This window comes from Galeopterus variegatus, unplaced genomic scaffold (genome assembly GCF_000696425.1).
Source record: "Galeopterus variegatus unplaced genomic scaffold, G_variegatus-3.0.2 Scaffold665, whole genome shotgun sequence".
NCBI classification, from domain to species: Eukaryota; Metazoa; Chordata; class Mammalia; order Dermoptera; family Cynocephalidae; genus Galeopterus; species Galeopterus variegatus.
Window position 1 is genome coordinate 31,928 of NW_007726776.1, and position 13,410 is coordinate 45,337.

The 13,410-nt window shown below is 39.4% G+C and overlaps 1 protein-coding gene across 6 annotated transcripts in view; it reads left to right on the plus strand.

Moving 5' to 3' along the window:
* The first annotated feature begins 36 nt into the window (after positions 1 to 36).
* The window catches only part of EFEMP1 (EGF containing fibulin-like extracellular matrix protein 1), a 62,780-nt gene continuing 49,406 nt past the window's right edge, over positions 37 to 13,410 (plus strand). The window contains exons 1-5 of one of the 6 annotated variants that reach the window (XM_008571187.1): positions 37 to 111; positions 434 to 543; positions 1,330 to 1,417; positions 5,643 to 5,691; positions 5,855 to 6,265. In XM_008571187.1, the coding sequence (XP_008569409.1) occupies positions 1,337 to 1,417; positions 5,643 to 5,691; positions 5,855 to 6,265 (541 nt within the window). In that variant the 5' untranslated portion in view covers positions 37 to 111; positions 434 to 543; positions 1,330 to 1,336. Of the gene's footprint in view, positions 112 to 250; positions 295 to 385; positions 544 to 712; positions 732 to 990; positions 1,059 to 1,329; positions 1,418 to 5,642; positions 5,692 to 5,854; positions 6,266 to 13,410 lie in introns of those variants that run through there. The other 5 variants (XM_008571186.1, XM_008571190.1, XM_008571192.1 and 2 more) reach the window with 5 other exon arrangements.

Sequence of the window (13,410 nt, forward strand, 5' to 3'; positions counted from 1 at the left end):
GCTCCTGCCGCCGAGGCTGCTGCCAGACCTCGCCAGTTCAGACCCACGGGGCTGCCCTCTCCCGCGCACTCCCCTCGCTGCCCGGGCCCGGAGCGCAGCGCGGCCGCGCAGGTAGGATCCCCCGACCCGGGATCGCACCGAGCGCGCGCAGAGCCCGCGGGGCCGCGCGCCGGGGAATAAGGTGGGGCGACCTGCGGGGTGCAGAGTCCCCGCGAACTGCCCAGGACCGTGCACAGGCTCTCGGGCAGAGGGAGGTGGAGGTGCGCGGTCTCGGAATGCGATCTGTCAGCAAGTGTGAGTATTCGGTGACAACTGCTGGGATGGGCTGTGTGTGCGCGCCGACAGCCAGCCGGCAAGGCTTTGCCCATAAACGTGGTTTTGAAAGTTTCAGGGGACCAATGTGCGAGATTTAAGTCGCACCTGGATTCCACAGGAGCTGGTTAGAAGCTGGAGAGTTGGGCAGCTCCGTTGCACTGCCGCCTGTTAACTGAAGAAAGGGGACCTGACCTCCCTGCGGGCGCCAGGCCCACCGCCCCGAAACTGGTACTTCGTGCTGCGGTGCGGTCCCCAGTTCCAGCCCTAGGTAACCCGAATCCTGAAGGTAGCGTGTCGGGGACCGAGGGACTGATAGGAGACAAGAAGATCCGGTGCTTTGAGCTGCTTCTCCACACAACCTGGGGCCTTTAGAGAAAGCTGTGCGCAGAGAACGGCGTGGAAATGCCACTTTGAAAGTTCGTGCTGGGGGATGTGAGAAGAAGCTCTAGTATTCTGCTCCAACCGGGAGGAGATTGCTCTTAGAGTTTTGTTTTGGTATTTTGTTAAAAAAAAAAAAAGTTTGAGGCCAAGGTAATTCATATTGGCTCGCAGGTATTTTTGCTGAGCTGTGTAAGGAACGTCACTAGCTGGACGTGAGCACACAGGGAAAGCCTAAAGTTCAAGAGAATAGAGATTTGCTGCCCCGTCTCCAGCCCCGGCGAAAAAAAAAAAAATGCACCGTCGCCTTTGAAACTGATTACTCTATTTTTTCCCTCCGACCCCCGCTTTCTGGAGCCTGCTGTGTAAGTGCAGTATACAATGCACGATGAATGTCCTTTGCATTTATAAGCGTAGCAGGATGGAATAATGTGACATGCAATTCTGCAGTCGTTCTGTGGCTATAGGGGAGGTTGCGGAGGGGGGAGGGGAGATGAGAAAGCAGATAGGAAGTTGGGGATGGTGGAGCCTCAGCCTTCCCCGCGCTCCCTTCCTTGCTTGTTATTTCACTGCTAAAGTTTTGTTATTTCCCCACAGTAGATACTAAACACCGATTTGTCCTGTGTTTTCTTTGAGATTCACGATGTTGAAAGCCTTTTTCCTAACTATGCTGACTCTGGCGCTGGTCAAGTCACAGGATACCGAGGAAACCATCACGTACACGGTAAGGGGTGATGGAATTTGAGATAAGTGCGGTTCAGCGGGATTCTGCGACACAAGAAAGACTGTACCCAGGCTGCCAGTGAATGTGGGCTGTACTCTTGGAGGACAGTAAATTAAACAACTCTTTAGCATGATGGAATTTGAGATAAGTGCGGTTCAGCGGGATTCTGCGACACAAGAAAGACTGTACCCACTCTGCCAGTGAATGTGGGCTGTACTCTTGGAGGACAGTAAATTAAACAACTCTTTAGCCTGGTTCACATTCAAGATTCGTTGTAAATTGCCCTTGATCCTTTCAAAAGTTCATTGAGATCATCAATTGAGATTTGTGTAAGGCCAAAAGAGGAAATCCATTTAAAACTAAAACCAAAGTAAGCTACATGTTTCCAACACATCCAATAAATTAATGGGTGTAAGAAATCAAAAAGCCTGAATTTCTACAAACATGCAGATGAAACCAATACCTGCAGAATAATAGTCAAGTCAAATAAGAATGTTAAACATCATAAGAGCACATCACTTCATTTGTGCACATGACTTATGTTCTCATTTTAGTGACCTTTATTGAATTTATAGAAGCTGTCTATTCATTTACAGTATAACTGACAACTCATATAAATGCCCTTCGGATATGCTTTATGTGTTACCAGGATGCAGTATTTGCTAAAGTGGTTTTAAAATGCACTGTGTGCAACTCAGTTTTGCACTTTCTAATTATCATTCCTGATATTTCCTCATAATATTTGATTAATTAGTTAATTTCATGGGCATAACCAATATTTAATAAAATATTTAAAATATCATCTGACCACTACGACTGCCAGGAGAAGATATGGTGAGAACAGAGGAGGGTAGTACTTACCTCACTTCTGGTGAGTTTGTTTGCACCCCTGTTTTGTGTTCTACAGTCTTTAATCTGTTTTGTAAGGCAAACGACATTTGTCCTGGATTGGAATATGAAAAACACATTTTTCTACTTGCTCTCAAGTTAAAATTAAGTAATCCTACTAGAAAGAATGTTAAACATTTTTGAAAATAAAACTCTTAAAAGTGAGCTAATGTCAGTTACTGATAACAAACATCTCACTTTTTGGTACCATGTAATCCTTAGAATGTTAGTATTCATCTAGCAAATGTGCCTTTCTGTTGTTCAGATCAACTATAAATAAAATAGTTTAATATAAATATTTTGTTAATGTTAAATGCAGTTGCTTCCTCTGCTGAAGATAAATAGAGCAAGAAAAATGAAGGCATGTGCTGTTTATCTTCAAATGAAAATGTTTTGTTATTCAGGCTAAACTTACTACCTTCTCAGGCAGCTAAAGTTAAATTTACTACCCACTTTTATAATTATCTAATAAAAAATTTTATTGCTTTTACAATTGCTTATATTCTACCCCCTTCCCTTTGCTAATTGCCTAAACCTTATCCATTTTTAGCAGAGAAAGTTCCCTGTGGATTAAACACTGTAGTTTTAAGACCACTAATGTTCATTATTATTATAACAGATTTTCCAGATATGATAGTCTTTCTCATACTAAAATTAGGTCTATTCTCTTTTGAATTGTGTATGCCTAATAATTCATGGTTAAAGGACAAGATGTAACTATTTTTGAGTACCCCACTTTGGAGACACTATCTCCTTTCATCCTTGAAGCAAAGTATAAGGTAAGTGGCAGCATCGTCCTTCTGCTGATGGTAGAACTGAAGACCAGAGTGAGTGTCTAACTTGCTTAAGGCTACACAGCCAACAAATGGTGATGCTAAATCAGTCTAAGCTTGTTTAATGGTAGACCCACCCCCCCCAGATTAAATGTACTGGAACTAAATACCTGAAACAAAGTGTACATCTTCTCTATCTAATACACAAATTATTCAAGTGAACTGCCATTTTTGCCTGTTTTGAAAGATACTTTTCAGGAGAATGGTCTTGTATCCACCAGATAGCTTCATTCCCCTTCTATATTAATGATAGGGTCCATTCAGCTATTTACTCAACAAATATCTACATAAACAAAAAATTCTAACCACTATCAAAAGAATTTTATTGGTTTACTAAGAAAATTCAGCCATTCACCTCAGGAAATTTACCCTAGGCAGACACTGTTGAAAACTACAAAATCTCTAAGCACGTGAAAATAATATTATTCTGCAGATTATACAAATTACTAAAGAAATAGAAAAGCAAGGTGGTGATTAATATCGGTGCTGGCATATTGGAGGAGATAGAACTCTGTTCTCATTCTTGAAAGAAGTGATGAGCTCGGATTGATCTAGAAAGGCTTAAGAGGCACCTGAGTCAGAGGAAGTGCATAGTCAAAGGTGAAAACACCAAAACAAATCCAGGAGGTCATAAGGTCAGATTGGCTGGAGCTGCATAGTAAAGAGAACCTAGAGATGGTAACAGGCCACTGTGAGCTCTTAGGTGGAGGAGCAACCAGAAGGATGAGAGCCAGAGAGATGGTCGTGGAGGCTGTGTGCAGAGTGTAGAGACACAGAGCCTTGCCTACTCATGCAGCCAGGAAGGCTTGCACCGATGTGGTGGATGTAGAAATGGACACAAGTCAGCAGAGCTTGTAGGAGAAGAATTGGAGAAGTTAGTGCTGATGTTAAAGTGGTAATCCTGGGTCCCGAGAAAGTTGTTGGCTCCTTGTACAGTGTTGGGGAAACTAGAAAGAATTAGTCTAGGAGATAAAGTGAGTTTAGTTTTTACCATGGATAGTTTCAGATATCAGTAAAATATCTAAATGGATTTCTCTGTCTCCTCTGGATTTCTCTTGGCTATGTACTTGCCAAGCATCTGTTGTGTATATAAGCAACTTTCAGCTCTATTAAAAGAATCTAAGTTTACTTGTTCGTTATTCCACTTTTGTTAAATCCTTCCTGAAGCATCTTCCTCATAGTGATTTTCTCAAATGAGCATCTAATCAAATTGTTTCCTGAGCTTAAAAGTTCTTCAGGGGCCTCTCATCACCTATAGAAACATTTCTTCATAAATAGCCCATAGACAAACTATATGGGAATCACCTGGGTTACTTGTTAGGAATTCAGATTCTGGGCCCCCTACCCAGACTACAGAATCAGATCCTTTGGGTGAATTCAGGAATCTGCATTTAACAAGTGCTGTAGGTGATCCTTGGGTGTAATAAAGCTTGAGACTCACTGACCTTCAGGGTAGAATCCAGTCCCTCCCTGTCCCAAAGAAAGACAGTGGATTTGGCCTTGCCTACCTCTCTAACCTCATCCCCCACCCACCCAGAACTACTTGTAGCTCCTTCTCTCCTCAACAGTTTTGTTTCTTTGCTCACAGTGGTCCCCTTCCTAGAATTCCCACAACTCCCTGGAAAAATCCTGCTCACGCTATAAAGTCCAATTTACACCTCCCCTGTAAAGGCTTCTCTTCAACCCTGTCATGCCCAACCCAAAGCCCCAGGCAGAGTTCATCACTCCTTCCATGCACACACACACTTGTAGAAGGCAGCTGACATCTTGCTCCAACTTGTCTACCTTTCTGTCTCTCCTTCTGGCCTGTGAGCTGCTTGAGGACAGGGACAAGGGCAGTACCTTTGCATCCCTAGGGCCTAGGACAGTGCCTGGTGTGAGACTGCTCAATAGATGATTTGTTCAGTGAGTGAATTAGAGAGGACTGGTAGGAACTGAAGCTGGGAAGGCCAGGATATGAGAGGGAGGTGAGAAAGGTAAGGAAAGCCAGGTGCTTGAATACTCTACAACGATTTAGAGAGAAGAAGAAGAGTCCAGGCCTGGAAAAAAAATAAAAAAGAGGTTGGTTGAATTTATTTTGTAAAATTTATAATGTGAAAAAGGGGGCAAATAAAGGAAAAAAAAAAGAGCAGAGAGGTTGGAGATTAGTCTCAAGACACAGAGAAAAGGATTCCAAGAAGATGGTGATGGACAAGTGAACCAAACCCAACAGGAGAGTTGAGACAGCTGGTGATTGAGAAGGGACCCCTGACACTGTCCAATGCACAGACAAGAAAGAAAGGAAAAGATAGATAGATAGATAGATAGAGAGAGAGAGAGAGAGAGAGAGAGAGAGAGAGAGAGAGAAAGAAAAGCTGGAGAATGTTAAACTACCTATCTCATCATATGTCTAGGATTCTAGCACAAGGATTGTTCCATAATAATAAGGCTTTTAGAGTGACTTCTTAGGGAATGGACATACCAACTAACTGTCTCCTGCCCTGTCTTTGGTGTTTTCTCTACAGCAATGCACTGACGGCTATGAGTGGGATCCTGTAAGGCAGCAGTGCAAAGGTGAGCCAGCTTCAAAGACTTCCCATTTGAACATAGCTTTCTGTCTTCATCTAATGTGTCTCTCTTCCTGTCCTATGTGTATGATACCAAATGGGCAACGTATATTTACATGTTAAGTTTTCCCTCTAAGAAGATTCCTGACTTATTTTATTACTGACCACAGATATTGATGAATGTGACATTGTCCCAGATGCTTGCAAAGGTGGAATGAAATGTGTCAACCACTATGGAGGATACCTCTGCCTTCCTAAAACAGCCCAGATCATTGTCAATAACGAACAGCCTCAGCAAGAAACACCAGCAGCCGAAGCTGTAGGTGCAGCTGCTAATGCAGCTGCAACCTCGGGTGCAACCAGTGGGGGCGTAACTGCAAGTGGCATGGCAGCCAGTGGGGTGTTGCCTGGGGGTGGTTTTGTGGCCAGTGCTGCTGCAGTCGCAGGCCCTGAAGTGCAGACTGGTCGAAACTTTGTCATCCGCCGGAACCCAGTGGACCCTCAGCGCATTCCCTCCAGCCCTTCCCATCGGATCCAGTGTGCGGCCGGCTATGAGCAGAGTGAGCACAACGTGTGCCAAGGTAAGATGACTGATTACACAAGAGCTTGCCCAGGTGCACCTTGTGGTGAAGATAACAGCTCACATAGATTGAGGGCTGCCCACGTGTCACACATCGTGCTACCTGCTCTGTCCGCATTGTCATAGTTCATCATTTCCGTAATCCTAGAATGTAGTCGCTGTCAGTGTCATCATCCTTTCACAAATGAGAAAACACTGGCTCAGGAAGTTTATCAGTGGTTCCCAACCTTAGCTGCCCATATTTAGAGTCACCTGAGGGCCTTTAAAATTTCTCCATGGCCACAACACACCCTAGCCCAATGAAATGATAGTCGCTAGGGGTTGGTTCCAGGCTTCAGTATTTGTTACATCTCCCCACGTGGTTCCAGCGGGCAGCCAAGTTTGAGAACTAGATGTCACACCAGTGCTAAGTGCAGAGATGGCCTTCACACCTGAAGTAGGTTGGTGCCAGAGTCACAGCTGTCAGAAGGAATGGTCAGGTTATTCATTGGAATTTGAAATTGTGCTGTCGAGCAACATCATAAATGTCCCCCTTTGGTTTCTCAAGATTTCTTTGACTGCAGTTACCACTGACGTTTTCCTCCTTGAGGAATAAAGAAATGGGGCTCCTGCTTCCCATCACCTCTGAGGGACTCTCCCTCACTCACATCTGTATCTCTTTTAATGCTCTCATTTGAGCACACTTCACTTATATCACTTGCACCATGGCACCGTCCGCCTGGGCTTTTCTGTTTATTTTCACAGAAAGCACACTTCACTATGTATTCTAGAAACAGCTGTAGACTCATGCTAGCAAAGTGATAAGAATCTGAGGCTTTGAAGACATGTGGGATATTAGCTAATTGGACTGTGCAAAGGGATTTTGTTTCTCTTTTCCTTCTTAGCAAATCCTTTCAGAGCTGCCTAATGTGGAGATTGTGTTACTGAGATGGGGCTATAGGAGTCCCCAGACTCCTTTCTCATGCAGGAGCTTACTAGGAAGACCTCATATTACAGGGCTCATGTCACCACCACATAAGTGCATGGTACACATTGGCCAGTGGAAAGAGCCCAGGAGTTCTTACCTTCTAACTGGTCATGAGTGAGGAAGAGAGCACCTTCCTCCCTCAACCCTGAGGGGTTCAAGCAGGATCACCAAGCTGCAGCATTAAGTGAAAGATGCATCTTCTTGTGCAGTGGAATGCTGCTCCTTGTTCACCAGTGCTTAGTTTTATTTTCTGCATAAGAGATACTTAATTTTAAATGGCTTATAAATTAAGTAAGGAAATCTATCATGCTCTGACTTTATTATTTTATATTTTGTGTGCAAATTTTAAGTATCTCACATCAAGAGCTAACCCATGCTGTGATGGTGTCACTTTTCAGAGGATGCATCATATTAGCATCTGTTTCGTGGATTTTAAATGGCTTATAAATGAAGTAAGGAAATCTATCATGCTCTGACTTTTATTATTTTATATTTTGTGTGCAAATTTTAAGTATCTCACATCAAGATCTAACCCATGCTGTGATGGTGTCACTTTTCAGAGGATGCATCATATTAGCATCTGTTTCGTGTTACTGTCATGAGTCAGAATTCCAATATTGATGATGGATGCTTCAGCATCTGCTTGATATTCGGATATTTAATTCAAGGATTATGTCAAGGAGATAAACTGATGAGGTTATTCTTATATATGTATTTGGGTGAATATTGATTTTAAAAATACCTTGAGTTTATTTAAGATATATATCAACTTTTAATTGTGTTATTTAAATATATAATTAGATTGGAAAGTTTGATGTTATTTTTCCTGAAACCGAAAAGTTTTGTTGAAATTTTTTAAGAATTAACTTTTATATACTGAGTAATTTTTAGCACTTCAGATGTTGTATATATTAATGGTACTTGGGAGAAAAAAAAAACAGATAAATGAATGGCTCATTTCCCAAAGTAGTTTATAGTCCATCATTGGCACTTATGGTTGGATTCAAGAACAATGCCTAGAACTGAATGAAGAAGTTCTAGAATAAAATATATTCAAGACTTAACAACAGATATTGGTTATAGTAGAAACTGTGCTGTGAATAATAAAATGGAATCCTATTTAATTATTCTTGAAATGTTTAGACTACCTTATAAAGTAAGTTACTTTACTCATATTAAAACATTTATAATTCTTACTTCTTTGGGATTATGCCTTGCTTATGGAAGATGATTAGTACATACTTGTTGATTGTGTGCACACAGGGTATTTCTGACCCAAACTGTTCTGTATAATTCAGCCAACTTCTAAAATTTGGGATTGGGGTCTGTATCATTAAAAGCAGGGTTAAAAGTTTTTTGGATGACTTAAGGCTTAAGTTGGATTTCTTCCCACCTCACAATTTTGCAAAGTGCCCATAAATGTGGATTTACTTAATTGTTGATAAAAGGGGGTTATTTCATATGATAACAACAAGATAATCTGTCTAGGGAATCTGACTAACATAAGTCGAGTCACACTTGTGCCCATTTATTATTGAGCTAATCAAACATGCAGTCCAGTTTCTTCTAATTGCCTACAGATGTATGACATTCTTATTCCAGGCCAGCAGCACAAAATAATGTTTTATAACCAATGTGAAAGTGTGAGGACCTCCACTTAAAACAATAATGTGCTCCAAGGACCTATATTATTGACATCATTGTGGAGTTTGAGGAGCCTTCTGTTTTAATAAAGATCTCTACTCCCTTTTAAATGCTGCACACTTATGCCCAATAATCCAAACACATTTACCACAGTCAGCTGGATTAGAATAAATAAATGCCTACAAATGAGTCATATTTGTATAAAAATTATTTCTTTTTCCACATATATTTTTCAAAAGGTACAGTGCCATTACATAATCTAAAGCTTAAGACATTTTTTATGTAAGGGCTGAAATCTGTACTGTCTCAGTCTTAAAATCAATTATGCCTTTGAATGCACTGTACCAATCACAGATGGCTCCTAATAATTTAAATAATACCATTAGATTTTTTAAATGAACACTATTTTATAAACATATCTTTTAACCAGCTGTCCCTGTTTCAACAGTTTAATGAAAACATGATATTTTTACTTTTTTTTCATTTATTTTTCCAGGGTTTTCAGTTTTTTGCAAAAACAAGTGGTTTGAAATGCAACATAACATCCAAGGATCAAGTCATAGTGAGCAGATTTTTTCAGATAACTTTTGCCAAATGAGGGTGATGCTGGGGGAGGCAGTTACACTGAGAGTTTCACATGATTGGCGTTATCCTTGGCTGCTATAAAATTACATGAAGATCATTTCAACATTAAAAACCTGGAGTCATATATAAAGTTTTAGAAAATAATTGTTTCTATGAGGTATCATCTATCTCAAAGAAAACAGATATTCATGTATGCCAAAAGGAAGTTGGATAAAAAGGGAAAATATTGTAACCCATTGTTGGCTTACCTTTAGTTTTCTACATCTTTATTGCATAGTCTCTATGTAATCCTCCTCAAATGAGATGGAGTTCTCACTAGTTCAAGTTGAGAAAGAATTTATTTTATCATATACAACATTCTAAGAGTCCCATTCCTGTAGGGAAAAATAAAAGATCATTCGGGAACTGGCAAGAAAGCAAAAGCATTGCTTGCCCAATTTGAAACATTTGTTCTCACTTAATTGAACTTTCAAACAATTAAACATAGGACATTTTGCATAGCCGATAATGAAACCAATATTAAACTCAGTCAGGATTTACAGGTAATCATATACAACATTCTAAGAGTCCCATTCCTGTAGGGAAAAATAAAAGATCATTCGGGAACTGGCAAGAAAGCAAAAGCATTGCTTGCCCAACTTGAAACATTTGTTCTCACTTAATTGAACTTTCAAACAATTAAAGATAGGACATTTTGCATAGCCGATAATGAAACCAATATTAAACTCAGTCAGGATTTACAGGTATCACTACTAACTTGCTATAGAAACTGTGCCATCAAGAAATGAACTCATGACAAATGCCTAGTGAAGCTGATTATGGAGCCAAGTCCAGAGTGCAGTACCTGGCTTGTATTATGTGAAGTGTCACTGAGAAATGTGCCAACACATTCTAGGGTTTTCAACTGTCTCTGTCTACCAGGACTGTCCTGGTTTTAAAACCATATTTCCCAGGTCCTTGGAAACATCTCAGTCCCAGGCAAATAGATTGGTTATCACCCTAGTATACCCCCATAATCAAATCCTCTGTACCTCATAGCCAAGAGTGAGGTCCTAACATTAAAGGAATTTTTTCAGGTTAAGGCATTTTTTGTCCAATGAGACTATTTAAAAAGAATTTTTTTGAACTTTCAAGAACCAAACTTCATTGATTTTAAGTACTTGGACAGAGCCTTCCTTCGCAGTTGTCGGGATCCCACTTGTCAGTTTTCCAGTTTGCAGGTTTCCTAAAAGTATCTAAGTATGTTAGTGCTAATGTCTAGGCATCCTACACATGCAAATTCTAATGTGTAGGATATCTAGACATTAGCACCAACAAACATATATATATATATATATATATATATGTTGTACCTTAGTTAGCTCATGTTTTCACATTTTCATTTGGAAAAATTTCATGAAACAGCCAAGTTAAATACCATGCTTCAACTATAATTTTTTCAGTTTGCTAAAATTTTTATTCTTTTCAACTTTCAGCTGTATTTTCAATGATTTTATTTTATTCTTATCATTATTATCTGTGATGCAAAAGCTACTAAAACACTAAAAACAATTTTTTTTGCCTCATAAAGTCTAAAGGAACAAACAAATTACATTCAGGATTTAAGAAAACCCTCTATATTCTTGGGGACTATTATCTTCTGCACATTTCTTTATAAACATAAGGATAACTAAAATACTATTTTGAAAAGGAAAGAAATTATTATCTATACATCTACTTTTTAAAAAGAGAAACTTAAACCAACATGTACAACTTCACAAATGCTATGGACATCTTTCTTCAACTTCTTTAATTTTAAACTTCATTGGTCTCATATCCAAAAGAGGATGTATAAATGATAGTGTTATCATGTGGCTTAGCATACCCGTCATTGTCATTATCAAACAGCTTTCAAACACTGCCCTTTTGTTGATCTTCACTAACGTCAGTAGGGCCACTGGCTGCTTATGTTAGTTTTGTGAGGAAATACCTAATTTTTGTTACATATAATTATACACCCCAATAAAGAGCTTTGATCTCAGAAAATATATATTTTGCAAAAGGAAGACTATAATTGAGTAAATTAGTATATTAAACTAAAAAAATACTTTAAAAGTAAAATGGGCATTTAGCCTGCTTATGGTTCTTCATAGTTTTTAGTTGTTAATTACCTCTGAGTACCTGAAAATTCTCTAAGGCCATATAAATGGATAAGAGTTGAGTTTATAAGAAAACTTAATTACTTTTTAAATAAGCTGATGCAGTGTACTAGAAGTGATTGATTTCTTCCTGAAAACTCTAGCATTGTTTCATAATTTACTTTTCCAAATACTGCAGTCATTGAACTTCCAGTCAATTTAAGACATTTTTCATATACCTTTGTGAACAGTATGTATATGTATCTGATTTCTACAGTCAGAAAGTGTTCTTAAAATTTCTTCATAAAAACTGAATGACAACTGTTTGAGGTGGAAGAATAAAAGAGGTCAGTATAATCACACTTCTGTCGCAAAAGACTGTGCTATACAATTCCAAATTCAGTGGTTCCCAAAGTGTGGTCTCAGACCAAAAGCATCAGCATCATCTGGTAACTTATTAGAAACGTAAATTACTGGGCCCTACCAAGACCTACTGAATCAGAAACTCTGGGGATGAGGCCCAGCCATCCCTGTCTTAACAATCCCATGATTTTTATGCCTACTAAAGACTGAGAATCAGTATCCTAACTTAATTTTAACTTCAGGAAGCTGCATTCAGCTATATAAATCAGGGGACAGAGTCAGAATGCTTTACATGGGATGTGGGAAGTAGTGAAGAGAAAACATTAAAAAAATACATATTCTGCTTCTAGGGTAGAATAATATCTCTGTTTTACTTCTCTCACCTCTCTTATTGTTGTCGCCAGGACTCTGATCCCTAAATATGGATGTTAATGAGTCCTGGTTAAGACTGTATCCCTAAACCAAAGCAATCTAGAGGAAAAGGGGCATCTTAACAAGAAAATGGGAGAGCCTTGCATCTCTCCATAAAACCTGCAAATATGAAATAATACAACTATCCTTAAATTGTTAGTAGGTGAAACTCTGAAGTTCTGTTCTGGCTATGGTAATGATTGGTGCTAAGTGATACCTGTATCTTCGATAGGGATCTTCTTTAATCTTATGGCACAAACTTGAGATGAGACAATGCTCTTTGGAAGTTCAGTTCATGTAGAGCCACAAAAGGGATGGAGATTTACTCTGACTTTGACCGTAAAGCATCTTTCAGTTACCAAAGTGATAGGGGATCCTTGCAGTATCAGCTGCACAGCTGACCATCTCATTCCATTTAGACTCTGTGAGTCATCACATATTTGAAGAGTATTCACGTGTCTTCTGTTCAATTTAAGCTTGATCAAAGATTTATTTCCCATCAAAGATGAGAAGATTCTTGTTAAGACTAGTTGACAATCTCTGGAATGAATTTCTCTCTCCCCATAGATGCAAAAAGAAGCAGATTAGGATAGCATTGCAAGCCTGAGTAACTTCAGGAATGTGCCCTGGTACTGGCTCATTATTTTCTTTCTCCAGCAGAAAGTCTCACGCTATATTCTCTGAAATCAACATGTTGCCCTTTTTGTAAGGACTGCCTTTGCACTTGTTGAATTACTGGCACAATTTTATTCTTTGAAACCAGAGTAAACAAAATTTGTCCCAAATGTGTTTGATTTTGCACGAATGTACAAATAACTAATTCATGCCACATCTGATATTCATTACCATGCTTCTTTTTCCAGGAGGTAACTGCAAATTGCACACTCAAAAATAAAACTGATCAAGAAAACTGCATTCAAATATTGGCAGGAAAAAAATGCTTTCATTGCAAGAATTTAGACATAATTGCAGGCTTGTAGTTTAAACTTAAGTGATTTGTAAACATTTAATAAAGATGAAATGAAGAAATAACATGAAAGGAAGGCTGAGTGCCAAGAT